At 39.4% G+C, this 27,812-nt stretch overlaps 1 protein-coding gene across 3 annotated transcripts in view; it reads left to right on the top strand.

Moving 5' to 3' along the window:
• exoc2 (exocyst complex component 2) overlaps positions 1-27,812 on the top strand; it is a 118,026-nt gene that overhangs the window by 54,274 nt on the left and 35,940 nt on the right. Inside the window, exons 1-4 of one of the 3 annotated variants that reach the window (XM_017440451.3) lie at positions 16,488-16,542; positions 24,750-24,908; positions 26,027-26,203; positions 27,134-27,257. In XM_017440451.3, the coding sequence (XP_017295940.1) occupies positions 24,791-24,908; positions 26,027-26,203; positions 27,134-27,257 (419 nt within the window). In that variant the 5' untranslated portion in view covers positions 16,488-16,542; positions 24,750-24,790. Of the gene's footprint in view, positions 1-16,487; positions 16,620-24,749; positions 24,909-26,026; positions 26,204-27,133; positions 27,258-27,812 lie in introns of those variants that run through there. The other 2 variants (XM_017440453.3, XM_037973999.1) reach the window with 2 other exon arrangements.

Below are 27,812 nucleotides of genomic sequence, written 5' to 3'. Positions count from 1 at the left end.
ATGATTCTTTTGGGATGACTCTCAGCTACTACCAAACCAAATCTTAGCTGAATCCAGTAGCTCATGAAATATTTTGCTAACAGACAGACACACGCACACAGACGTAAACAGTTATCCTTCACCTTGCAGTTTTATGAAAACTGAACAACAGTTTGACAAAACGTTGTGTGAAATAGTCGTAAAATGTAAAAGTTTGTTCTCATGGGATCATTCTGTGTTCAGGTGGACGCAGAGAGAAAAAACAGGAAAAGGTCCAGATAATAAATGTTTACTTTCAGTAAAACTGAGGCTCAGATTTATTAACAGAATGCTCATGTTTAGGATTTTGTGCTTCTCTCTTATTCATAAAACCCTCACAAAGTGACATTTATGTCTGCAACCAAACAGCCTCTCTCTGTTGGTGCAGGTTGCCCACATTTAACTCAACTATTATGCACAAGTTTAAAAAAACGAACAACAAAAACCTGCGCAGATTAACGTAAATAACTGTCCGGGCAAGAAGGGTCTGATTTGTGGTATTTGTGTCTCAGGAGAAGAAACAAAGCTGCTTTCTCAAAAAGACAGAACAGAACAGTTTAGGGATGTTAAAAAGTGCAGAAAATCCTGCTGTTTCTGTTTAACGTTCAGATTAAAAAAAGTTCAGGATTATCCAACATTTCAACAGATTGTGCTTCAATCAGAGGTTAACAAACCCAAAGTTACTATCATCACCACTGGACATTACGGGATCATTTACACTCGGAGACAGCTTATTTTTCGGTAACATAATGCCTGTTGGTTTGCAGGGAATGTGGCAAAAATAGAAAAGGTTTTTTTCCCACCGGAGGAGGCCTCAGGACATGTGGCAGTTGGATACAGACGTTCTCAGGAGACGTTTCAAACAAAAGCTCCTCCTGAGAACATGACAGTTACACAAGCCAGCCTGCGACTGACTTCTGGGGTGTCTGTTTCATGTCCCATTGTGCTGAGGTTACATAAATTATCCTCACACCATAAAAAACGAACGCATCGAGACTGGAGCATGTCAAATATATTGACTTACATAAATGTGCTTCACCCGTTTCAGAGTGAAATCAGAAAATCAACCGATTTGTCAGATTATCCGTAAGACCTGCGACCGGCACCACGACGCAGGTCCAACTCATCCAGGGTGCTTTTAGCTTATCTGGTTTATTTCATCCTAACAAAGGAGGTTCTGTTGAGTGGTGTTATTAATTAGTTATTAATTCTGTAAGCCAACACAGGTTTCATAACAAAAATTAGAGCTAACAGATCACACAGTTAATTTCAAGATAAAATCCTTTTAGTCTTAAACTTTGGCATGAAATGAATGCTGAGCTTTTAATTCTTGATTTGGTTTTATTACATGTACGACCAAGTGTCAGATTGTTCAAGTTCAGTCTAATATTTAACGACAAGATAAAAATAAAGTTTACATGTGACCACGATTTGAAAAGCCAATGTGAGATGAGGTTTGGAGCTGGTTTCTGGGTGTGAACAGGCCTCCTATCAGCAATCAGAACTGTTTAAACAAGATATAGCATGTCCATTACCAACTCAGGTGTGTTAGCACTGAAACAAACAGAAGTTACGCCTGGACCGATACGTAGCGCCGAAGTTCGCCCTCTTAAATCTTCAAACAAAGCCTGGGAGACGAAAGGACGTTCAAAACAGCCTGTTTTCAATACAGCTGCATTCTTTCAACAAAACAACAAAAACCTTTGACTCGGCCTAATTACTGTAGTTTCTGTGCACCTTTGTTCGTACAGGGGCTCCAAAGCAATTTACATTCCTGTCTTGTCACTTTAAAGGCAGGTACATGTGTCAGACAAGGCTCTTCGGATAAGGTTCATCTGTTTTTAGGAGTATATTCTCACTGTGATTTCTGCATATTTGTCTGTTTTCGTCTGACTGGAACAGCTTCCCACCTCATCAGTAATTCCGTCTGTGTGTCATCTCCTTCATCACCTGTAAATCTCATTACCTCTGGGAGTCGACCTGTTCCAGGGTTTATATGTGAGATGATGATTGCTCATTTGTATACGATGCACACAAGCACACTATTGGTGTCAGACCGGCACTATATCAGCCGGAGACATCTCACCTGTACATTCAAATGCATGTGCAACGGCTCAGTTCAACATTTCACACCACGACTTGGAGCTGGGTTGTTATGGGTTTTAGTGGTTTGATTGGGTTTGATTAGGTGGATCATATTCAAAGTGAAAAGTCAAAAGGAGAAAAAAAAGCAGCCAAAGAGGAACTGTGCGCAGTCCGTGGAGAGAGACGGATTATTCCAGAGGCCAAGCTGACGTGGAGGTGGTGTTTTGGCATGAGGGTTGCTGGTTTGCATATATTGTATTAGGAGACAACAGTGTTGCAGAGTGTGTGCCTGTGCATGCTCGTATGAGCCACTGTGTTGGAATGCTGGCCTCGGGCTCGCAGCAGCTCACAGCTTCAACTTCTGTAAACAAACTAATGGCAGAGGACTGGAGGACTGGAGGACCACACAACAGCATGCTGCTGCTGAGGACGGCAGAGAAACCCGACAGGTTTACGTTAGAGGACGAGAGATTTAATTACTGGCTTTAAAGGTGCTCACGGAAAAGTCATGAAACCGATCAAATATAACTCTACTTTATAAAGTAAAAACGAAATCAGCACAATGATTGTCTCACATCGATGGTTAACGTGTCTTTAACTTGTAAACAACATTTGTGAACGGCTGAAATGTGAGTTTGTTTACCTACGGAAGCAGCCGAAGTGACTGAAAGTAGGTCATCCATGGAAGAGCCGTTTGGTGATTTTGACGTATCGGTCCGTATTTACGCTCAGATTTGTTGAGTAAAGTATGCAGATAAGTTGCTAAACAGACTTATAAAGGAATCAGGAGTGGAAATAAATTCTGATGCAAGTTATGAACGCTTTGAGCGTTAGACTAGTGTGTAAAAAACATAAAAACTTTAAGCTTACTAGTTTTGAAGAAGTTTCTCTAAAGTTGCATGTGTTTGAAAGTTCTGTCTTTATGGCGCTCCGCCGCCCAACTTGAGCCTCCATGTTTATTCTTGACGGCTGTTTTCCTCGATCTTCTCTTTTATATTTCCAGCTAAACGTCTTTTCCTCGATTCTGCACACAAACCGCGGCCAGCCTGATGTAGGTCAGTCCCGTGACTCAAGCTTCCATGAGGGTTTTGGTGGATTCAGCCTTTGTTTACGTTGAGTGCAGACCCACATTTCAGAGTTGAATGTCAGCGTTTTAGGACGGAGTTCAGGATAACCATTTTCATTGTTTGCAGTGCGTACCTTTAATATCAGCAGTTTCTAATGTTTTTCATCTTTACACTAAATCAAATCTGCTTTTGGCTTTTAGCTACTATTCTGCTACATTTCACTTGTGTTTTGCTACTTTTAGCTAGTATTTTGCTAGTTTTAGCATTTAGCTAGCCTTTTGGTGCTTTTAGTTAATATTTTGAACCTTTAACATTAAGTACCAAATCATTTTTAAGAATCTTACTTTACCTTTTGCTACGTTTAGCTTTTAGCTGTACTTTTTTTAAAAATTTTTTATTACTTATCTGTGTAATGTGTATCTGTAGTGTTTTGCGGTTTTTAGATGGTGGTTTTCTACATTTAGCAAGTCTTTGGCAACATTTAGCTCTTATCAAGCCTTTTGGTGCATTTAGCTAATAGCCACCATTTTGTTACTTTTACTTTTTAGAAAGAGTTTTGCCACTTTTAGCTTGCAATTTGCTACTTGGGTTTATTTTTTAAGCATTTGTGTAGTGTTGTGCTTCTTTTAGCTTTAACAACTCACTTTCAGCAAACATCAGCAGTCATTCAGCATTTTTGCAGAAAATGCTAATAAGTCTCAGTCTTTCTGAAGGTGTCTCCTTCCAAACTGACACCAAAAAAAAAGTTTCTGTTTTAGTTTGTTTCCCTTCTGAGAATGACACTGAAGCTTTTTGTTGATTACATTTTTATCGGTAACAACCAAAAGCAAAAGTAGTTTCAGTTCACCAGCACATAAACAGTAGCAAACATGTTGGAGCTGGTCTGCTCTGTGTACAGTATACAACACTGTACTCGCATGCTAAAGGTGTGTTTCTGTGAACTACACAAACTATTTAAAATGAGACAATTAAAGATTTATGCTTTCCCGATTTAAATGAAATCCTAGCAGCTCACTTGTGATTTATATAGCCATGTATCTAAGGTGTTTTATGCCCTGAACAAGGAAACGCAGCTGTTTTGCAGACAGTTTATGTCTGATGATGCACTTTCCCGACGAGCTGTGCGGTCTGATTCCAGGTTAATGGGCAGCTCGACGAGGTGCGAGCGTGACTCAAGCCTGCCTTTGTTTGGCACCCTGATAACAATCCAACTGTCGCCTCATTACAAGCTCAAACAGGTTGGATGAGATGTTAAACATTTAGAAAGGCTTTATGTGTGCCGGGCGGCCCGTGGCTGTTGTGCGTCGCTGTGTGTTTGTGTAAACCAAACTCAGTTACACAAACCTGCGTGTCTGTATCACCTCTTTAAGGTACAACTCAGCCAGTTTTACAGATGATGTGCTGAAATTCGATGTGGTAGTAGCTGAGAGTCATCCCCAACACATACTGAGCTCTAACTGATCTGCTTTTAAAACCTTTGCCTTAACTGTGTTTGTCTGTGAGCAAAATATCCCCCGATTTTAATGACACTCTCAGTTTATATTCATTGGATGATTACATTTTGGAGCCAATTCAAGATAATCAATATTAGCCCGTACAAAAATAGCTATAACTCAGTCGGTTTACAGATATTGAGCTAACATTTAGCGTGGTTGTAGCTGAGAGTCATTCTCAACGCGTCGTCAGAGACTGAGTGGGTAAAATGCACTCCTTCAAGGAATGCTAGGCCTTTAATTGCTGCTGAATTTCCCTGAGTGTGTGATTTCTGTGCCTGTAAACTCAAACTAATAAACGCCATTAATCTGTAACGTTTGGCTCAGAGATGCACTTATGAAAAGTAATAATTGATGCAGAAGCATCAGATTTCATTTCCTGCTGCGCACGCAGGAGCAGGGGGAGGACTGTGACGCCAAGCAGGCGTCCAGAAATCTTTTCTACCTTTTTCCTGTGTCATCACAAAGAAACTCCTTCACTGCTTTAAACCTTTACCTGTCGTCATCCTTCCAGACTGACAAACTATTTCTTTGAAAGTGAGCACTTCGTGTAGGGCTCAAATTCTTTAGAAATGAACTCATCCGTGCTAAATTTACTTTCCACTCACTATTTAAAAAATACATTTCACTACTATTTTATTTGCTTTATCATAAATAAGTTAAAAAGTAGTTTGTTTGATTAAGTGTTTAATGCTTCTTTATTGATAAATGAAAACCTGAAGTTGTCTTAAATACACAATTTAAACTTTCTACAGATCCCAGACACCTGTTATCATCAGCGTGGGTATTTATTGGTCATTTCCTGCGTAGCCGAGCGGTAAGCCTTGATGAAGAGCAACCTGTTCCTCAGTTCAGTGAAACAAGGCGGGTTTTTCCTTGTCAGAGAAGATTAGTTTAGAGAGACACACAGATCCTTAGCTGTTCTGACTTGTCTCATTATGCAAAATATGTAAAAATGAAAAAATGCTGGAGTGGAAAATATTTGTCACGACATCAGTTGATGTGGTGTTCTTTTCTTTGGGGCATGTGAGCGTTGGGGTGTGAGAAACCAGCCGGTTTCTCAGTCAGCATCAGAAATCTGCTCACTGCTATAAATCAGATTTGCTTCCGTTTGCCTCATAATCGACGTCTTTACCTTATTTGTATGTTGACACAGAAACGGTTTTAAAAACTGATTTTTTTTCATACTTATTGCTGGTCTGTCCCTGAATCATCATTACTTTGCAGATTCAGGTTTTTGTGTTGGGTAATCCAACATCTGAGGCCTGTTACTGACGCAGTGTTTACTAATGGAAAGATTTTTTCTTTTTTGTTATTACTGCTCACATCACTTGAACGCCTGCTCATCATCGGGGCAGATTATCTCTTGAAGGCTTGTTTGTTTATTGTCTCTGGGCTGTAGCCAATACACTGCCAATAATTTGACTCAATATAGTTGAAAGGGCAGCAAAAACTGATAAGATGTAATACAATTCATCCTTTAATCACTAAATGATTTAGCCTTTAAATATGATACAATGCAAATCAACTTTTAATCACAATACAATGTGTTTCAGCTGTTAATCATTATGCAATAATATTCAATATCAGTTTAGATTCTATAAATTGAGATTTCATAACAAAGGAACGGTCCTACGTCAGTTATTGAGACTAATAATAATAAAAAATGGCCACTTACAAACAGGTCTTGTTTGGAAATTGCAAAACGCTTTAATAAAACCTGAGTCACAATTAATAAATAATGCACACAAAATAAAGCTTAGTGCAAAATAAACAAACCTGCCAGCAGCAGGTGTGTTTGATATTATTTTAGTAACTTAGTGGTGAGCTGAGTAAATGTATTTTCTATATTATAAAGAATAAAACCTAAGTTAACCTTTATTTCCTGGAGTATTAGTTTATTCACATTGCTTTAACCCTCAGAAGAGGGAAAGAGATGACGGGAGGTGGAGAAGCCCTGGTAACTTTGAGCCAAGTGAGGGTTAAGCACATTTTCAGACTGTTTGTTGCTGTTTAAACAGGTGCTAATGAGAATACAATACAGCTAAACAGCAGGAAGTGCAGCCAGAAGAAGAGCTAAACGATTAGAGAGAATCAGATCTTAGTAAACAAACTTAACTGCACTTTAACTTTTCTGTCAGTTTTTATAGTGGGTCCCTGTGTGTCGAAACAAACCTGCTGACATCTGAATTAACTGGGATAAAGACTTGATGCATCTAGATTTAATCCCCAAACTGCCTTGGTACACAGCTGCTCTACAGATGTAGTCGCATCTTGCACATGTGGGCCGTGCATCGGTGCAAATCTGTTAATCTTCACATCGCTCGTGTTTCATTTCACAGACATCATCACTTCTGGTGATGACCTCCAAGCTGCAGCTCGCACCACTCCCATAACACCCTGACATATCTTCTTATTCCACCTGTGATGAATTGACTGAAACCGCGTGAACTCTTTCCTTGTTTCCACATTTACACTAACGTCACTCCGGGCACAAAAAATAAATGCAGAACGTGCAGGCCACTTTGCGTCTGCTTGTCCAGTGCCAAACACAGGAAAGTGCTCCTCTATTATTCCTCTTTGTTCCTGACTTCTATTGTATTTCAGCTCGCCGTTCTATCCTGTCATATATGCTCCATATGGCTTTTGTTTTTTTTCCAGTGTGAAGAAACACTTTGAAGTATTTTGGCTTGGATCAAAAAGACAAAGGACCGAGTCAAAATGAGAAATGACAACAGCCATCGATCGCAACTGGGAGCTTTTGTATGTTTGTAGATTTTCCATCAGCCAGGACCAGGAAACTCCGAAGAGCTGTTTTAGTTTTTCAAAAGTTTTGCTGTTTTATTTATTCAAACTTAAAACCATAAAGTTCCCAGATTTTAAAACCATGCAGACCAGGCTAACGGAGACCCTAATGACTGATCAGGAGGGAGAGGAGGGAGAATGATTTGCATGTGAGTTGAGTGTGCTGCAGTTTTAAAAGCTCAAAACTTCACACTTTCTTCTTTAAATTGAAAAACTTTCTCAAATGAGTAGCGAAACATCTTCAAAAATCAAAAGAAACTCAGTCATCTTTTTAAAATCTATTAATATTGATGAACTTAAAGGTTTTCCTGTGGAGTTCCTGCCCACAGATGTTTCTATAAGCACGTCCTTATTTGTTTGTTTGTTGTGCATGATGAGGCACGTGCACAGGAAGCATGATCAACTTTCAGGCATTTGTTTCCTGCAGTTCTGCAAAGTTTTGACCAACGAGTGAAACGTCAACCAGGAACACTCCTTCAAGCTGTTCTAAACAAAACACAAACGTCTTAAACTCAATGATCTAATCATCATTAAAGAGGATATTATTCCTTTCATGATTTAAAGTAAGCAGAATTTTTTGTTTCTTTGCAATAAAACTCAAACATGCTGTTTTACATTCACCTTTAAAGATTCCTGGATGCAGAAACAGGTCAGGTTGTAAACAAACAAATTAGTTTAAGTTGTATGAACTGTTTGATTTAGTTTTTATTTGGCTGCCAATAAACAAGATGGTCATAAAAGTTTAATATGTCACTTTATCCTGATCTGATAATCTAGGACTGGACTGGAGGGAAAAAAAAATCAATCACCTGACTGTTTCACATTAAGGCAAAGAAACAAAAGTGAAATTTACAGAAAAATAAATAACTGAAACATTTCTGGCTTCTTGAAACATGAAACAAACAGGAGTTTAAACGTCTGAGTCCAGGGTTTTATCCACCTGTCCATCTAACATAACCTCACTCCTCGTTCTGTCTGAAACTACTTGACCAGACTTCCTCCTTTGTTCCTGAAACAACACTGGGTCAGGATTACCTTCTGGACTCACAGATGAGGTCAGATGTTGTAGCAGGGTCATGCAACAGCATGTTGGTCTGTAAACTCCTCTCAGGACTACAGGAGAGTTTTCTGTTCAACTCTGCTAACCTGCAGTTCACCTGTTTGACATTCTGACTGCTGCTGTTCCCACTGGAAGATCAGTGTTTTAATAATGATAAAACTTAATAAGTCCTTTGTTTCAGTTATTAACAGCTAAAATCTTCTTCTCACATTGAAAACACAAGAAATCAGACCCCCCCCCCCTCCCCCCCTCCTGAAATGTGGTGCAATGAAGTAATTATTCTTTTATCTGATGAGCTGTGACTGAAAAGATTGAATACTTTTTTCCCGTATGAAAGCGGATCGCTCCAGGCCCCTGGTCCAGCATGTGACAGGTCGTGGGAGGATCAAAGTTCAGGTTTTGAATGCACCATAAAGGAAAGCTTCAGAACAGACAGTGGAGTCAGGGAAGAGCAGATACGGAGACAAAGCGTTGATAATGGCCGTTCTGATTTATACTGGCAGGAGGGGGGTGATTTACAGAACAGTGTGGGCAGGAGGTGAGACAGGTGAATGTAGGAGAATGTTCCTGTGGAAAAGAGGAGCAGGTTATATTCATCAGGTACTGGAGTTTCCTCTCTGTGTCCCCACACACATACACACACACACACACCTCCCTGCTCGAGTCAAGGGAAGCAGGATGTCTTTCATCCCCTTCAGCACAAGGATCAAAGCTGAAAGGACTTCTCGGCTGAAACTGACCTCGGTTTGCACTGGAGCGCTCCCTGCACCTTTCTGCACAGTCCTGTAGCTCCAGCTCACCTCCTGCTCAACCACACGGCTGCCCTTCCTGTAATCACCTCCTCCACTTAACGGAGGAAATCTCTGCCTGCCCTCAGGCCTTCGGAACAGTTTACAGCCTCCACATTAACGCACATTATCTCCCAGTTTATCGGGACTGATGCACAGATTTGCACTGAACTGTCTTAAAGCCGCTTGAATAACCTGTTCACAATAGCATCGCCGTGCTCTCCACTTCAAAGACCTGCCTGTGTTTAGCTTCCTCTCTGTGTCTTCTTTTTTACTGCTTTCACTACAAACAGCCTCTCTGCTTCAACTCACCACACACACACACACACACACACAGTGTCAAGTACACACATACAGTATTTACATGCACACAACTCAAATTTATGAATTTCTGCTTCTCAGAAATCTATTTGTTTTACAGACGCCTTTATTTTCTTGTTTGATTTGGTCTCTTCTGTTACAAATGTGTAGATTTTAATCTTTTTATAGTCTTAGAACCTTTTTTCTGTGTTTTGGTTTTGACGTCGAATCCATGACTGACTGGTATATTCTTCTTGAGTCCTTGAGATTAAGTCTAAAGATGTTTGGAAAAAAAAATACAATCCTAAATCTGAAAAAGTTGGGACACTGTGTAAAATATAAATAAAATCTAATGTAGTGATTTGTAAATCTCCTAAGGCCATATTTTATTCACAATCAAACACAGTAAACATTAAATGTTGAAACTAAAGTCTACATTTTTTGTAAAAACAATAAGTTAACTTTGAATTTGAGTTCACCGTGCCGTCCACAAATGCTGCTTAAAGCTCTATCAGGCAGAGAAGAAGCCAGATGTGAATAGATGTGAGAACTGTTCTGAGGTCAGCCTGCCTCTCTGATGGTATGGGGGTGCATTAGTGCCTCAGGTTTTAGAACAACATCTCTCCCATCCAGCAAAGAAGACTTGTATTCAGTTTTTATTTACATTTTACACAATGTCCCAACTTTCTCTGAATTAGGGTTGTATAACTGTTAATATTTACATCTCCTGATCTCAGTCGTTTACCTTTATTAAAGTTTTTATTGTTTTTCTAACCTGTATGTCCTTCATCCTACAGTAAACTGTAACTGTCCCAGTGTTCATCTCAGAAAAGACTATATGTCACTATGATAATGTGCTGTATTATTTACAGCAATTATTGTGAAACATATTAATATAAGAAGTTTAAATGCAGGAGCCAACATGTTGCACCCATTATAATATCATTATCATTAGGCTTTAAATCTCAAACAAAACATTTTCTTAATTACATCAAACTGGGCTTGTTTGACTTACTCATTCCTTTTTATATATATGTTATTTATATTTTAATAAAATATGGTCAGACTTTGCTTTGCAGCATTTTAATGTTTCTATTTGATGCTTTTTGTTACTTTCATCAACATCTGCTGTATTTAAACGGGCTTTATCATAGAAGCTTATGGGGTTTGGCAAATTTATCTCAGCAGGAAGAAAAAGAGTAAAGTAATTTTGATTTTTGGTTAATTTCAGCGTTAGTTCGTGCAGGTTGGTGCTCTGACTGCCGTTTCCGTGGACAGGCCAGAATCTCAAATGGGATTCTTGGATGCCCCCTTCTGGCCTTCAAGGGTGGAAAAATATCTGAGCTGCACAAAGTTAGAGGATGCAGACAAGGAGGCCTAAATCCAAGCTGTCAGCAATTCAACAGCGGAAATGAAGACATATTATTAAATTATAGGTTTGTGAGCCAAAGTGCTCCACAGTAAGTCCGGTTAATGTTCACTCTGTGTGTTAAATCCTTACATGCAGATCCATGGGATGGAAAACCCATGTGTGGCTTTAGAGGGCTCAGCAAAGTTAAGACCATCTCTTCCTTTCACATGATCGTGTTTTATTTTCAGTTCAGGTCATGTGGTGTTTTTAATCCACAACATATTCAATAACTCCTAAATGTCTCTGTAGTTCTGTTTTGCCCAGAAACAGAATATCGTTTCATCTCTAATCCCATTTTTGGAAATTATTTTACTTTCTGAAAATCTTCATGATTATCCTCTGGTTTGATTCACAGAAGAAAGAGCTTCATAATTTGAAAAGAAACACAATAAAGTCCCACTTACTTAAACTGCTCAGGGTATATATTTGCTTACAAAATGAAAATGATATCATTATGTGAATGGTAAGCGTTCACAAATGATTTTCCTGTTTTAATATTTTTCCACGTTTTTTGGCTATTTTAATTATTCATATCTAACAAAATGTTCACCTTGTTCAGGAAATGATGGTTGCCATGACTTGTTGTTGTTTGTAACTTTATACTTTTTAAAATATTTACTTTTACCTAAAACACTTGGCCTTTTTAACCAGCAGTTTGCTACTTTTAGCTTTCAGCTTCTTCAGCAAATGTCAACAAAGTCATTCAGAACTTAGCATTTGTCCTGCATAAAATTCTAATTCTTCAGTTCTGCATTTATAATCCCATTATTTGATGTGTCTGCAGCAGAAATAAGTATAAAATGTGGCAGCATGACTGCAGTCAACCAGCTGAACAATAACAGAAAACAGATCCCAGGTTTCCCACTATGATTTTATTATCTTCTCTTTTTGATTGCGATTGGCTCAAGCACATCCTGTGCATAAATAACCCCCAGCTGTAACCAAGCCCACCTGTTTATAAACAACAGAAAGAGTTATGAACAATCTTCGACTTGTTGCATCCCATCACGCTTCGATGGATTCAGCTCGCCCAACCGTTTCCTCTCAAAGCTGTTTTAATCAAGCACGCCGTGCATCGAGCTTCTTGTGTAAAAAAGAGGGAATTCTGCGTGAGAATTTCTTTTTAAAACTGATCATTATTTTGTTTCCCAGAGTGTTTCTCTGCAGCGCTCAGAGCTGATCTGGACTGCGCCTCCTGAGACACAGTAGCCTGTTGTCTGGCCTGGGGGGCCAAGGAAAGTTGTTATGAGAAGGCGAGGAACATGTTATGTTAACCTGGGTGGTAAAAGCCTGAACATATTTGGGAAAATGCCCCCTTTTATACTCTCACTGACCCTCCCATTTTCTTCTAAATCTCACACGTTACGGTAGAACTTCTTACTTTCCTCTTCTTTTTAAATGATCTATCAGTTGCATTTTTAAGAAACAATCTCATTATGGTTTGTCAGAGTGTGACGCTCAAACGTTTGAGACTAAATGCAACTTAGGAATGTTATAAATAAAGATGCATAATATAACATCAGGTCATATCAAATGTCTGCATGCAGCTGTGGTGTTATGTTTGAACTAAATAGATACATTTTTACATTTTATAATGTTGTAATATAATAAGGACTGAATTGACAAGAATTGTATTTAAATCTGGATCTGACATAAATTTATGATTTGGACTTGTTTTTTGCTTTTGTAAGGTGTCCTGAGATGACTTTCCTTGTGAATTGGTACATATATATAAATTAAGTGAATTTAACTAATTTTAGAATTAAAGCTGAGGTAAAAGTAGGATAAAGTCTGCAAGTTTACTAAAGGTATTATACAAAATTAAATATAAACTCATGTTAAATATGTATATTATTGAGTTGTTGTTTTTTCTAGTGACTTTAATGGCTATCACTAAAAGAATAATAATAATAACATCAGCATCAACTGCTGGCAGATGTGGGCATCTTAAGTTGAAATGCCTTTGGTTGGTGTGTTTTTATTTTTTAGAATAGTAGTATTTGTTAAAAGGCAACTTTATTATTGATAATAAAAAAAATAAGTTTTGAGAAGAAATTTTACCCAAATGGTTATGTTACAGATATAATCAGTGTGGTTTCAAAAAGCAAACACAACAAGCAACAAATGTTAAACAAACAGTTAAAAACCAAGATGAGACTGAGGCAGAATTCAGTCGCAAATAATATACAAAGTTTGTTTTATTAGCTGGACAATAGATCACCTTTGGTACTTTTTGAGCAACATGTTTCATGACTTTTGAGTTTCATAGACTTAGCTTTGTGCTAACAATCAATCAAACAAACAAACACACTTCACTCACTCAGGAAGGAGACTTTTAATTGTATATGTGATCATAAAATGATATGCATGTGATGTTATTTAAAAATATAACTACAGTCTGAACAGTTACATTTGATTTTTTTATTTCCAGTGAGAATCAAACCTGATGAGATTATAGATGTGTTTTTTATATATTAGCTGCATTATTTATCCAGCAGGTCAATCAATATGTCAGCTCAGAGACTGAATGCTTCTCTGTCATTGTTTCGCCGTGTTCATCTGAGATGCTTTTTCGAGCTAAGCCAGGCACAGGCCTGGATTTCCTGAGCCCAGAGAACCGAGCTCCTCCAGGAAAGGAGAGCTACTGGAGATAAAGCAGCACTCAGAAGCCAAACAAACCAAATATCAGAGGTTTATTTAAAATCTTCTCATCTTGTATTAACAGCAGCGCTACAGGCTAGGGATTAGCGGTTCCTCAGCTACATTAATTCTGCCTGGAATTACATATTTCACATTTTTATGAGACTTAGAGGCAAGGATTGGATTCATATATGGTCATTAAAAACAAACCAGGTAATAGTTATATAAAGCAGGCATGGAGAGGTTCACACAGATATTGATGCTTTTTACTAAAATCTGAGACATGTCCAGGTTAATGTGTCAACATGAAGAACTGGATCTCGCTGCAGCTCGCTGAAGGACTCACACTTGTTTGATGTGTTGTTGCTGCAATGCCCCGCGCAGGAAGGAAGTGCTCACCCACTACTCGTCTGTTCCATCTTCAGGAGCTCGATGGGAAGGAGGGGGGGGGTTCAGCCCAATATTTACAGTGACCTCTTCCTCTCACTGGCCAGGGGCCCATGGGAAAAAACTGCAGAAGACAAACAATGAACAATAGGGTTCAGGGATGAGCAGTGGTGCCAGCGCAGCGTGTGTCTTTACAGGGATGTCGATTATACAGGGTCGGGGGTGGGGGTGGTCACCTGGACACCTGCTCAGAAAACCTGCTGTTTCAAATCAAAATTCTCTGTTGAATAAGGACTGATGTACTTTTTATGATATATGAAGCTGCAGTAACCAGAAACAAGCAAAAGTCCCAAAATATCTCATCATTTAACCCATGATTTTGTTTTTCCTGCATATTTTAGCACTGATGGTAATGTTGACACACAAATAATTTGAAAACCTTAGACTGATTATTACCCAGCCTTTGCGTAACATGACTAGCACTAGTTCTGCTGCAGTAGTGCAACCATTATTTGAAAAGAGTAAATCTACCACATCTTACAGAGTTCTGCAGATAAGACTCAGATCAGATCTACAGACAGAAACGGTAAATGTACTTATATAGAGCCTTTCTGCCAACCAGGCCACTCAAAGCACTTCATAACACAATGTGTGCCTTCATTCACCCATCCTCACATTCATACAGCACTCTACTACATCCCTACAAAGCTAATCTGAATGAATCATTTTATAGAGTCTATTCATTGCTTTTAGATCACATTCATTCACCGATGGGGCAAAACATTATGAGATCATGCAGATGTGATCGTCCATAATGTTATTTTCAAGGTTTGACCTCATCATAAGATGATTTTAGTCTACTCTGGCATGAAAGGCAGCAGATGATATGTCTTTGATTTATGAATGATTTTAAGGTTTTATTGTTAACATGAAGCACTTCGTAGTTACAGTAAGCGTCTTGTACAGCTTCATGTGTGCTGTCCTGAGGATTGGGCTGCCTCTCAGAGGAAACTGAGCCTTTGCAGACGTTGCCACTGAATTATTTGCACCAGCTGACCCTGTGTGTTATCCTGGCTCCATCACTGTCTCTTCTCCAAACACCTTTATAGTCCCCGGCTATGAGAGGGGAATACTTTCAGTCATTTCAGTGTTTTATTGCTTTCATGAATGCATTTGTTTTAAGCCTTTTCTTTAACTGTGATGCTATTTTAGTTACTTCTTTGCTGTTTTATGTACAGCACTTTGATCAATGGTAGAATACTTTTAAAATGAACTTAAACTAATATATTTTGTTTTGTTTTCACAAAAACTGTGACTGTTTCTGCAAATTTATCAGTCCACATAAACGTGCAAATTTCTTGGTCTTCTTATTTCCCCAAAAAATGAGTATGAATCAGTTTGTTTCCTATTTATGTGCTAAATATTGTGATGTTTTCCTGATGCACTTTTAGTTCTCTATAATAAAAAATTAGTCACATCACTTGTAGCTTCACCAGGTGGGACTGTAAATGTAATATAATGCTGATGCTCTCATTCACAGGCAAAGGCTGCACCGCTGAGAATAAGATCAAAATCTTCAATCATCATTACTGCTAAGTAGATGTTTATGTAGACAAACAGCCTCTGTGTTACATCAGCATCTGTACAAACTCCCAAGTCACAGTTTGATCCCTTAATTATCAGATTACCCCGTGCAATTGGACAATATGGTTCCCCCTGAGATTGGGCCTTGCCTTATCACAGAAATTCTTTCTGCCCTGCACAATTTGCTGAGTTAAACGCAATGGTATCAGTGCTCCAGTGTGAGCTTGGGTGGTCTCTGTTGCATTTCTAATGATGCTGCGCCTTTCCCAGAACAAGTGGAAATACCTCAGTGATGCACCGTGAAAAGAGAGACGAGGAAAGAGCAAAGCTCTCACATGGCTCCGACCTTGTCACACGAAGGACATCCAACTATTCAGAGAGGCATGCAAGTTGGTCTTTACATATAAACTGAATTATTCATTGACTTCAGGGCGGATGAAAATAAATTTCACTATAAACAGGCTTTTAATGGCAAAGTCAAACAATGACGTAAGACTAGGTCATTAATGGTGACCTGGATGAATTTTCTGATAAAAGAAATTAAAACTTCTTATTCAAAATAGGACATAAAACATGCTGAAACTGTAAATGCTTATGTTCTGTGTTGACAATTTTCAATATTTTGTCACAAAATCAGTCTAAATGACTAGTGGTAAGTTAGATGCTGTAAATGCTTTAAACATACAAAACAATTTGCGTAATTTAAAAATATACTATTTTATAGCTCACTTTTAACTTACTCTAAATGTAAACTATTTGACTGAGGATTGCAGATTTCATTGTTTTAGTCGGACAATAAGTGTTTTTTTTTTCAGTTTCGGGTTGTTTTATTTTGAAGGTCACAGCTGCCGGAACTAGTGACCAGACACCGGAAGTAATCGCTGCAGGCGAGTCTTTATAAGCTGTGAGTTTCCCTTTTTATCTGAAAGATATTTTTACTAACTTGCTGGAGATAAAGTTCGGATAGTTCTGGTCCTAAAGGTAAAATCGTCCGATTTATTGGACTGTAGGAACCCAATTGACAGTCATTGTTTAACCGCTCGTGACAGCGAACCGGACAGCTAGCGGATGTTAGCTTAGGCTAAAGTTAGCTGTCAAATTTGTCAACAAAGCGATTGTTATTCTTTTTCTCTGAAATAATCTTAAAGTTTATTTTATTCTGTTCTCATGGCTGTCTGTAACGTATCCTGTAGCAGTCAGTGTTCGTAAAAAAATAACTTAAAAAGCTTTTAAAAGACCGGTCACTAGCTTACTACAACACAATCATCTGAACCAAACTCAGTTCAGATTTAATCACATTTTAGGTTTATGTTGTATTTTGTCTGCCCCAGAACAAACCTGTAACTTTTCAAAAACTGCCATCTATGTGGCATTTAGCACAATACTTTCCTTTAAATTATTGCCAATAATGTAGATTCCCTACAAATAGCCATCTCTAATTAAAACACCTTTCTCTTTTTGTCCTTTATTATTCATAACTGTTTGTACTGATGTTGAAACATTTCTCACTGCCAGCTAAGGTTTTGGTGGCTTTTTAGTATGTCTTTCTTTTAAGCTGATTATCATTATTTTATCAGCTTATTTAGAAAGCTTTTAGGCTGTTAATAGCCTTTATTCTTGAGTGAAAAAAGAGAAAACAGAGACATAAAACTGTGATGAGGAATTTAGGCATATAATATTCTGTTTGCTTATATATCTTGTATGTCATTTTTGTTAATGTTAATTCCAAATTTAATTCTGTTTTCCAGTTAGAACTCCATGTAACAGGCTTTATGAACAAAATAACGTTGCCCCATTTGTTTTGTTTCTTAGGAGTAAGGATGGCTTTGCTGACCAGTTTAGTAAATGTTTTGACTTTACATACCGTATCATGAAATAGTGGAAAACAAATACTCCTCACAGTTGAACTCTGAGAAATGTTTTTTGCTTAGCTGTTTTTATCTATTCGCCTCATTACTCAGCTTTTTTTTTTTGTTTTTAATTTAAATGTTTTCTATCAGCAGAGTTGTGATCACCCATTATGTTTCATAAGATAAGCTGAATTAAATGAAACATACTCTGCAGTTTGTACATCATGATTTTAGCTGAAACAGTTTGATTTCTGACAGGAGAGCAGGTTGAAAGTTCAGCGCTTCCTGTTTTTTTTTTTTTTTTTTTTAAGGGTGACATTAATAAAATAATACAGTTTGATTCGCTCAGGCTCACATCAAACAAAGTATTTTATGTTTGCTCTTAAAAATGTTTGTCCATAAAACCAATTTTAGTGTCAGCCCTGAACTAAGCAATCCATATTTTTATTTTTTAAACAACTACAATAATCAGAGATCACAAAAACATTGTTGGTATTATGAAATATATCACATTTTTGTTTATGCTTTTATCTCTCTCTTTGGCCTCATTAAGTGGAGTGTTTTTAGACTCAATACTGTTTAAGCTTCTGTAATCTTCTTTTTGTGTACTCTAGTCGAATATTGTTCTACTGTAGTCTCTTTAAATTGGTTTGTCTAGGGAAAACAGCACTTCAGCGTGTGTATTTGTTTAATAGATTGGTTGTGCGAGAAAGTGAAAGATTGACAAGTTAACAGCAAGCCAGCGCTGTGTCCGAGAAACGTGTTGTCCGTAGTTTGTGTTGAAGGCCACACTTGGAGATCTGTGTGTCGCCTTCTCCTTCACTTCAGCAGAGTCTTCACTGCTCAGCGAGAGGAAGGTGGGGAGGGGGAAACATGGGGGCAAAGCTACACTGATCCATTTCCTGTCCCCTCCTGGGGCTCTAATTGAAAAATTTGGGTGGCCCTGCTTGTTTATTTTGGTGGAATGTGGTGGGTTGTGTTTTTGGAGGCTTTTCCTCAGTGACGCTGCTCCGCAGACCTCGGGGTGAATCAAGTGACGGGGAGGAGGTGGGGGGTTCACTCGATCCCCTCCCGTCTGCTCTCCCTGCAGTCCGCCCCACCTGGTAGCCGCCGCCCTGCCGGCAGTCCTGTTGGACCGCTGATCTTCATGCTGCGGCTTCTGTGACCCAGTTAGACCCGAACAGAACAAAGACAGGCAGGCAGGCGAGTTCACCACTAAAATGTTCTTATCTGCAGACGATTCTAACCATATTCACATTTATTAGCTTTGTTCTTCTTTTTTAAGTCACTTTCAGTTGTGTGTGATGAATATTTAGGGTTTTTAGTTGTTAGCTGTGTCTCAGATTCAAGCAGTTTATTTAACAAACATTCATTAACCATAACCCGTGTTGCCTGTTGTTACCCTGTCCACACTAGTCCAGATATTTTTAAAAACATTTGCGTTTGTGCACCTCCTGTCCACACAAACTGATGTTGTGTTGTTTTTTTTTCAGCTCGGTTTCTCGTGGTTTTGTTTTTACTGGAGGTATGGAGCTTTTCAGAAATGAAGACCATTTGGTGTTCTAAAAAACAAGAAATGCGGAGCTGTTTTTCTGCTCTGTCTCACTTTATCCTGACTTTTCCCTCCATCAAACTGCTGAACTGCTGTTAACTGTAAATGTCAATTTATTTATGGTGAATTTATGGAAATGAAATCCACTAATTTTTCACTGTTTAATGCATTGTTTTAGTCAAACTAAAATGACAATGTTTTATGCAGTTTCAAATAAGACTGCCAGGTCAGTTGTGGCCAAAGTATTAAATATTGTGATAATTTGTTATATGATCGGTAATCAGTGTTTTTATGTTGTTCATCATTCTTTGGGGCTCTGGCTGTTTCTCACGCTTGTGTTTTTGTTTACGTGAAGCAGTTCAGGCAGCAGTGTTATAACCTGGCCCATGAAGGTTCACATTGCTCCATTTCACCGTGTCGCTGGGCAGAGCCGCCTGTCTCCAGCCTCCTAATCCTCCGAAAACATTTTTCTGCCGTCGCAGGCGTATTCTTCATATTTCTGTTTATTGGTGCAAGATTTTTATATGGGAAAACGGGGACCTCACTTCATTAAGCATAACTCTGCAAAGCGTTCTGGACTGACAAACAAACAAACAGATAGCCCCAAACATAACAGAGCCTGCGGGCAGATGGGATGATGGTCGGACAGCGAGCCAGAGGCACGCATCTGATCACGGGCCACGCTGAGGAGGTGCTGAGTCATTGTAGAAACGTTCAGCTTTCAAACACAGCCTGCACAGTCAACGCTAATACGTCTCATTTGATACAGTTAGCGCATATTATGGTTCATTTCTGGCTTTTAGGTGCATTATCCTCTCCACATCTTAGAGGTAGGGAGTGGTGTGGGTGTAGGTGAACACTGAGGAGGACTGTTTGAAGCTCCACCCAGCCTGTGTGATCGGGCCGGTCCTCTCCAGTCGGGAAATGTTTGGCCGGCTCTGTGCATTCAGACGAGTCGGACGGATCTTTGATGGAATCTGGTGTTTGTGTAATGTTGGGGAGCACAAAGCAAAAGGACATTTTAGTGTGTGTGTGTGGTACTTGGAGGGGAATGGATTGAACGTGATGAGCTGGCTAAATGGGTCCCTTTGTGCCCGCTGAACCCATCACACACTCGCTTACACTCACACTCATTTATGCCAATCATTGCCATATGTGAGTCACCTTTTACTGCCGAGGTCTGAGCCATCCGGAGTATGAACGCCTTATTCATGACAGCATGGGACTGTGTGTGTACGGCGTGGTCAGACACGTAGTTTAGGTAAATTGTCGTGTTTTTGCTGATGCAGTTTGTCATGTTTTAAAAACATCTGGACAGAAAGCCAAAAGGAAGACCGTCACCCGAGTCATGTGCTGCTTTAGTTAAGTTTTAAGCTTGTTGTTGCCTTGTTGGTGGTGTACAGCAGATTAGACAGCTTTGTGTGGATGAATAGGGTGGTGTAGATGGGGTGTGTTTGGGTGGAGGATATGGAAAGCTTTTGATTTGATTAGAGAAGCACTTAATGTTTGGTTTTGACTGTAAATATCTTGTACATTTTCTTTATAGCCTCACCAGGCTGCAGGGCACCAGACTAAAGGTTTTCAGGTTATTGGACACAATGATTTTTTTATGCATTATTATTATTATTATTATTATTATTATAAGACTAAATAAAATCGTGTCAAAAATTTAACTTTAATCAGTGATTTTTCCAGTTTTTTTCCCCAAAACACTGAATGTTTAGGTTTTAGAGGAGCAATCTCTTTTGCAGTTGTCCAGGCTTTTTGTGACTTTGACAAACCTTTGTTTATCCAAACTGAACAACAATAATATCTCCTTTACTATCTTCCTTTAGGGACGCTGGAATCAGCTTATATATTTTTTTGTTTTTCTTGGAAAGAACTTTAATTTCCTGTTAATTGATTCATCATCAAGTCATTTTAGCCATTTTAAAGGTCAGATTTATTGGTCACAAATGTCACAGTTTTTAAAATTTAGTTGAAAGGTTTAATAGGTTTTAATTTTAAACTTTTTTTATTTAAATTATATTAAATATCTTTATATTAAGAAGAGCTTCAAGCTGTTCTTTATACCCAGGCTTCAATGAAAAAGGACCTACATGGTGTTTTCAATGTTTTCAGATTTTTGTTTGATGCACTCAAATAAAAAGCAACAATAAAAATCTGCAGTAATTTTGTAAGAAAAAAACCCTAAACTGTGGCCTATTGAACCCAACATTAATTCTAATAACAGGAAAAATAAACGGTAACCAGGAAATGAGGGGTTTGCAGGTCAGTTTTTTCCTCCCAGGCATTTTCAGGTAACTTTCTGTAACCTTTGAGACGTGTTTTCACCTCTGTAGCTGAGATATGTGAGAAAGAGATTCCTTTAATTTCTCCGGGAGCCGAAGTAGGGTGGTCACTCGTTAAGAGTTCCTCTGCTATTATACAATTAGAGGCAGCCATGCTGTTTGGTAGTCAGCATCCAAGGAAAACAAACTGGCTTTTTTACATTAGCAGAGAGGAACAAGGTTGGAGGTTTTTCTAGCATTGTGGCTTGGAGATGAGCTAGAAAGAAAAAAGAAGCTAAATCCGGTTCTGGAGTGTCAGTGATTAAATTTAGCCCACATAAAAAAGACGCATGTTGGAAGACAGTGGTTGATCATCTTAAGGGGATCTTCTAATGCCCCCTAGAGGCTCATTATTTTATCCCTGTTTAGAAACACTTCAACTGTTTCCCGTTCCAGAGGAAAAAAGCCACTCGCCGTTGGGCCTCCGCTTGAATGGACATATATTCTGTTTGCAGGGTATTCGTGGTGATGCATGACGCAAGGCTTGAGCAGGAGTCCCCTTACTTTCTGTGCGACTCGGTGCGTCACGTGAGCGTGCGCACATGTGTGTGCGTGTGTGCGTGCTGGGATGTTATAGAGAGAGAAGGGTCTGGGCAGTGTTCCCGTGTCCATGAGCAGCCCCCAGAGTAAAGTAAACACAGCGGCTCTTTTCTCATCCCAGCCGTCAGCAGGCTCTCCCCAGGCCCGCGCCAGAGACCACACACCCAGACCACACACACACACACACACACACACACACATGCACTGCCCAGACCTCTTTGCAGATCCTTCCTCATACTCGCATAGACCACACAACACCAGCTCGGGCCCCTCGCACGCAAGCTCGCTGAGCTGTCATTCTGCTCAGTGCAAGTGTGTGTGTGTGTGTGTTTGTTCACGTGTGTTTCTAAGATTTTTTTAGGGGGGGATAGGACAGAAACACTCCTGGAAGCAGAATCAGAATTACACAAAATAAAGAGCCCTGGTCTCTGGCCCTCACCGCCGCTGCTCCCCTTCCAAACATGTGGGATTGATGAAGGAGACACCAGGCTCTTGTTTTCGGCCTGTTAACCTCTTATCTTCATCATGTCGGACTCGTAGCCCCTTCATTTCCTCTGACAAGCGCAGGGCAGCAGAAACGGCGCGAGGTAAATCCCGTCAGAGGTTTCTCCATTAGAAGTCGGGGGCATCGGGCTGACCGGGGGGGAAGGAGTTCTCCCAGAGCATTCCTCCTCCTGGAGGTTTCTGGGGTCCCGAGGCTTTTACCACATCTGTGTCATGTGTAACTTGTTTTATATAAAAATAAATCAACACTGTATAGTTCCAGGAAGGTGTCATTTTTTATTTGTTTGTTTATTTTTGGAGTCATAAAAACCTGTGAGCTGCTTATCAAATAAAACTGGTTTTAACTGCAGATAATTGATCTAAAATCATTTAATATTTTTAGCTAGCCTTTGGCTACTTTGAGCTTCTTTAAGTAAGACTTTTGCTACTTTTAGCTCATTTTCATTCAGTAAGCAGCATTCCCTCAGTAGTTTTGCAGAAAATGCAGTTTTTCTCGTTTCAGTGAAGTTCTGAGCCTGTATTTAACAATGTAATAGTTTCTTTACAGGCTGACGTTTAGCACAATATGATCAGATAAAGAACTTGTATACAAATTTATCTCTTGAGATAAGATGCAGAGCTTTACTTTATAAACAACAACTTTGTAAACAACTTGAATGATGGGGATGATTATGTAAATTTATAGCACACAGTGGAATATAACAGCTGACCAAATACTCTTCATCTCATCTTTCTTTTCCAAACATGTTAAAAAAGTCAGAAAATGAATGAGTTTATTGTGAAACTTTTTAAATAATATTGACTTTTATTTCTGGATATCAGTTCCACTGGATTTATTACTATTTAAATTACCGTAAGTAAATATAAAACTTCTGTAAAATTTGACCTAAAGTGGTTTGAGTCCTGTTTGTTTATTTGTTTGTTGACAGAATAAACCCTTTCAACTCATTATAAATTTCGAATAATTAACTTTTTACATCAACTTGACCAGCATGTTGTGTAACTGCAAGCCCCGGTTGTAAAATTTGAAAAAGTTTTAGTCAATAATTTATCAAAAAAATGGATGTTTCTTCATCTTAAAACCAAGGTTTTTCAGAAACTGAGCGTGTTAGTTTTAAGCTGTTATGCAGTGCTCCTTTTTACAGATTAAAGGGTAAAAATAATGTAAAACAATCAGTTCTTTGCTGCTTTTTTTGTTATAAAATGATCATTCCCTAGTCATATCAGACAGTTGTACTTTATCTGATCAGCTGGCTGTAAGTGTGCTGAGGGTTACTGCCGTGAACTCGCCGAAGGTCCGGCCCGGCCCGGCCCGGCCCGGTCCGTGTGAACTCCTGCATTGTTTGTGCTGAGCGTGTTTTGGCTGCGGCGCAGAAGGGCGGAAGCCTCAGTCAGGCTGCTCCACAGACTCCAGATTGGTCAGCCTTTCTGAGACGTGGCAGTAATTTATTAGCAAACATCTGTGCTGCTGAAATACATCTTTTCTTTTCTTTTTTTCCATTTGAAACCTTTCCTCATCTCATCCCCAACATGAAGTGATTTGCATGGTTGCTCCTTCTTTGGTACCATAATCTGAACAGTATTGTGTGGCTCATGAGGAATGATTTGTCAGGCCAGGTTTATTTATCCTGCGCTGTGAGGTTTACATTCTTCCTTTCCTCTCTGCTCTCTGTCTACTTCGGTCTTGGCTCTCTTCTCTATTTTTGCTATTATCTGAGAGATAGCTGCTGCAATGCACACACTGTTTGGAGACCTACAGGGTGGCAAAATAACTGTGAGCTGAAGGCTGATATATTTTACTACAAACCCTGTCTTAAAACTCTGAATAGCTGGCTTTCTGGGAATTCAGTATTGTCAGATTTAAAGAAGTGTATTTATTATTTATTGGGGTTATACTGACTGTTATCAAGGTACTGAAACAAATTATTTTATCTTAGTATTAATTATTATAAATGATAGATTTTTGCTGCCTCTTAGCCATTATTGAAAATGAGAACTTGTTCTCAACTAATTAACCTGGTTAAATAAAGGTCAATGCACAATACAACCTAGTACTAACTGGATACCTGCCTGGTACTTACTGGGGTATGTACTGATACTTACCACTTCCTGCTTGTGACTTACCAGGGACCTACATGGTACTTACAGGGTACTCAACAGGTTACTCCAAATTATATTGGAAATATCTTTAAATACTTTTATTTTTTAACTGAAATGAAAAATAATCTAGAAAAATATTCCATCCTTTTCACTTTAACGTGTCAAACCTCAGATTAGTGTTTTCTCATCTGAAGGGTTGGTCGATTTAGCGGATGTTTTCTCTGTTTCTGTCCAGGTGCTGACTGACCCCCCGGTTCTCGTGCGCCTCAGGTCACCATGTCACGTCCACGTCAGCCGCCGTTGGTGACGGGCATTTCGCCCAAGGAGGGGACGGCCTGGACCAAAGTCACCATCCGTGGAGAAAACCTGGGCACAGGCCCAACAGATCTTATTGGTAATGACATTACCATCACCACAGCCAACAGCCCAAACATCTCTGTCTGTGTGTTAGATACAAACATAGAATTACAGTGATGTTGTCATCAATTACTGTTTCTAACTGCTGGTAAGATAATTGCAGGTCTGTTTAGGCTGCATTTCTAAAACAAAAATAATTAGACTGAATAACTGACTTATTAACAACTGTATCAAGTTTTGTTTTACAAATTACTAATCAGGTTTTAATCACTGACAAACAACAAAATTCATAAAAACAAAGTCTAGATGTATTGAAGAACACTTGTTTTACATCATTTGATTATTTTGTACCTAACTAGAAATTTGATGGCTTAGAAGCAGCACCCTAATGGAAAAACAAAATGATTTTTCATTCTTACAAATGACTTTTTATAAGCCACACATTTGGACTGCCACACAGCTTATTCTCGTTATGTTTTTGTCACTTTTTGCCAGTATTTTTTCCACTGTGGACAATTTCTCTGCTGTGGAAAGGCGCATGGCAATCCATGAGACTCTCACTTGTCCTGCAGCACACTGGCCAACGATACAAGTCTTTTTCTGACCGTCCATGTCCCTGGGGCCTTGATTTAGACAATTAGATATGCACAAATGTGTGTGAGTGCTTATGTATTCAAACAAAGTGGCCTGTAGAGAACAGAGGCAGGAAATGAGGCTCTAATGGGCGTATTATTCACGCTTTTATGGGCTATTTGTTGATCAGCTCTTGCAGGCTTTTCTACCGTTTGATGACACACGCGTGAAGCGCTCTAAACCTCATCAGCTGGGAATGTCAGAGTAATCCCCGTCTCTTTCTTCTCGTGCCCAAAGAGGCTGACAGATGTAAGGGCAGAGTGCACGTTGTGCCAGTAATGAGCCACTTAGCACTGAAGAGTCGCACACATTCACTTTAAGGAGCTGAGTGAGGTGGAGGAAGATCAAGGCCACCCACACCCACCCTGACCCCAGCTTGAACTTTGACCCCTGGTGACAGTTTGCCTGCTGATAGACGCTGCTGCTGTCTGAGAGAGCTCCTCTTTTCCTGGGCGGTGTGTGTGTGTGTGCGTGCGTGCCCTGCAGTTTGTTTATTTGTTCTGTTTCTGCCTTCCGTCTCAGGTCTGTCGATCTGCGGCCATAACTGCATGCTGACAGCCGAGTGGATGTCCGCCAGCAAAATAGTGTGCCGCGTGGGTCCTGCCAAAGATGACAAGGGAGAAATCATCGTCACCACCAAGTCCGGGGGTCTCGGCACCTCAACGGTCTCATTCAAACTGCTCAAACCGGAGAGAATTGGTGAGGCTCCAGAGACGAGACGTCAGCATGGTTTCATTTGTTACACGCTGGCGTGGACACGAAGAGTAGATGGAAGGCTGCAGTCAGAGAATCAATGGCTTCACTTCTCATTTATCTTATTTTAAATTTACTGAGATACGTCCCTTTCAGTCCACAATACATATCATCAACACTACACGAGGGAAAACCAAAAAATAATGTCACTGAAAAAAAGTGGGAGACAAAAAAAGGACTTGTATATTTAAAAAAAGGACAAATATTCAATATGAACAGAACTAAAAAAAAGACAAATGTTGTAAGTTATTTAATATTTTGTTGTTTAAATCAACTGAGTATGCATACTTTTATTCTGATAAAAAAACATTTTAATTTCCCAAATTAAACTGTGCATCACCAATAATAATACTAATACATTTCTTGTCCTTTTTAAAAGTTCTGTTTCCTGTTTACAGTATTGTTACAGGCTTTACAGTTAGCAAGACTTATTTTTACACATTTTATTAGCCTCTAAGAATTGGTTCTTCTGTACGATTTGCTCAACCATTTGTGATTTTGCAGCAAATGTCTTTATTTAGCATGAATGTTTTTTTTAGTGGAGTATTAGGACCGCTCAGGAAAAATGAAGAGGAAGTTGAGGTTAATTTTGTTTCTTTGTGTAGTTTGAAGATTAATGTGGATATAAAGTATTAAAAGGGCAGAAGTATTGTTTTATACTAGTCCCCTTGTGTCTCAAGTTAAAGTGTTGCTTAAACAAAATATAGCTTTCAGATTAATATTTTTTCATAATTAATATATTGCTAAAATGTTACCTTAAAAGTGTTTTAAGTTCGTATGGATGTAAAAACCTGGGAGTGTGTGTGTGTGCGCGTGCGTGTGTGTGAGCACATCTGGGACGCGTTGGACAGTTTCAGCGTCTCGCCTGTCCTGCAGGTATCCTGGAACAGTCCGCGGTGTGGGTGGACGAGATGAACTACGACATGAGGAGGGACCGCAACAAAGGACTCTCCCCCTTCTCCCTGGGTCCCGGCAATCCGCTGGGCATCGAACTGGACAAGTACGGATCAAAACCCTTCAGATGCACACAAGCACAGCCCAATCACACTGTCATAAACACAAGCGCTCTCGTCGCTGAGTCATGGTTTACATCTCTAAACAGAAACAAACTCTCCTCATACGCCAGCATTTGAAATATTATGCCAACATGGCAGTGTCTGGGCAGCCTGTAACCGCTCCGCACAGGGAGTGGAAACAACAGAATTGTGTATAAAGTGGAGAGAAGGATGATAAAAGGACGTTTGGAAGGAGCCTCGGAGCAGGCGCCGTAGTGATGCCTCCCACGCGTCGAGCGGGGAGAGCAGAGGTTGTAACGTATAGTTTGTGTTGTCGAGTTCTGGCATCTCTGGCTTTGTATTTGTTTGGTTTGAAGGGGCCGGGGGCAAGTGACCGCTCGTGGCCAGAGACAAGACCCCCATAAAGAGGCTGAGGCATTCGCTCGCATCCAGGGAAACATTAAACATCCAGCGCAGAGCCTGCAGAGAGCCTGCAGAGATCCTTCTGAACGCAGACACACAACCAGCAGTTAGTCTCATGTTAGTCGTGAAGCTCCGAT

This window comes from Kryptolebias marmoratus, linkage group LG24 (genome assembly GCF_001649575.2).
Source record: "Kryptolebias marmoratus isolate JLee-2015 linkage group LG24, ASM164957v2, whole genome shotgun sequence".
Lineage (NCBI taxonomy): Eukaryota > Metazoa > Chordata > Actinopteri > Cyprinodontiformes > Rivulidae > Kryptolebias > Kryptolebias marmoratus.
This window is presented reverse-complemented; position numbering and strand designations above follow the sequence as displayed.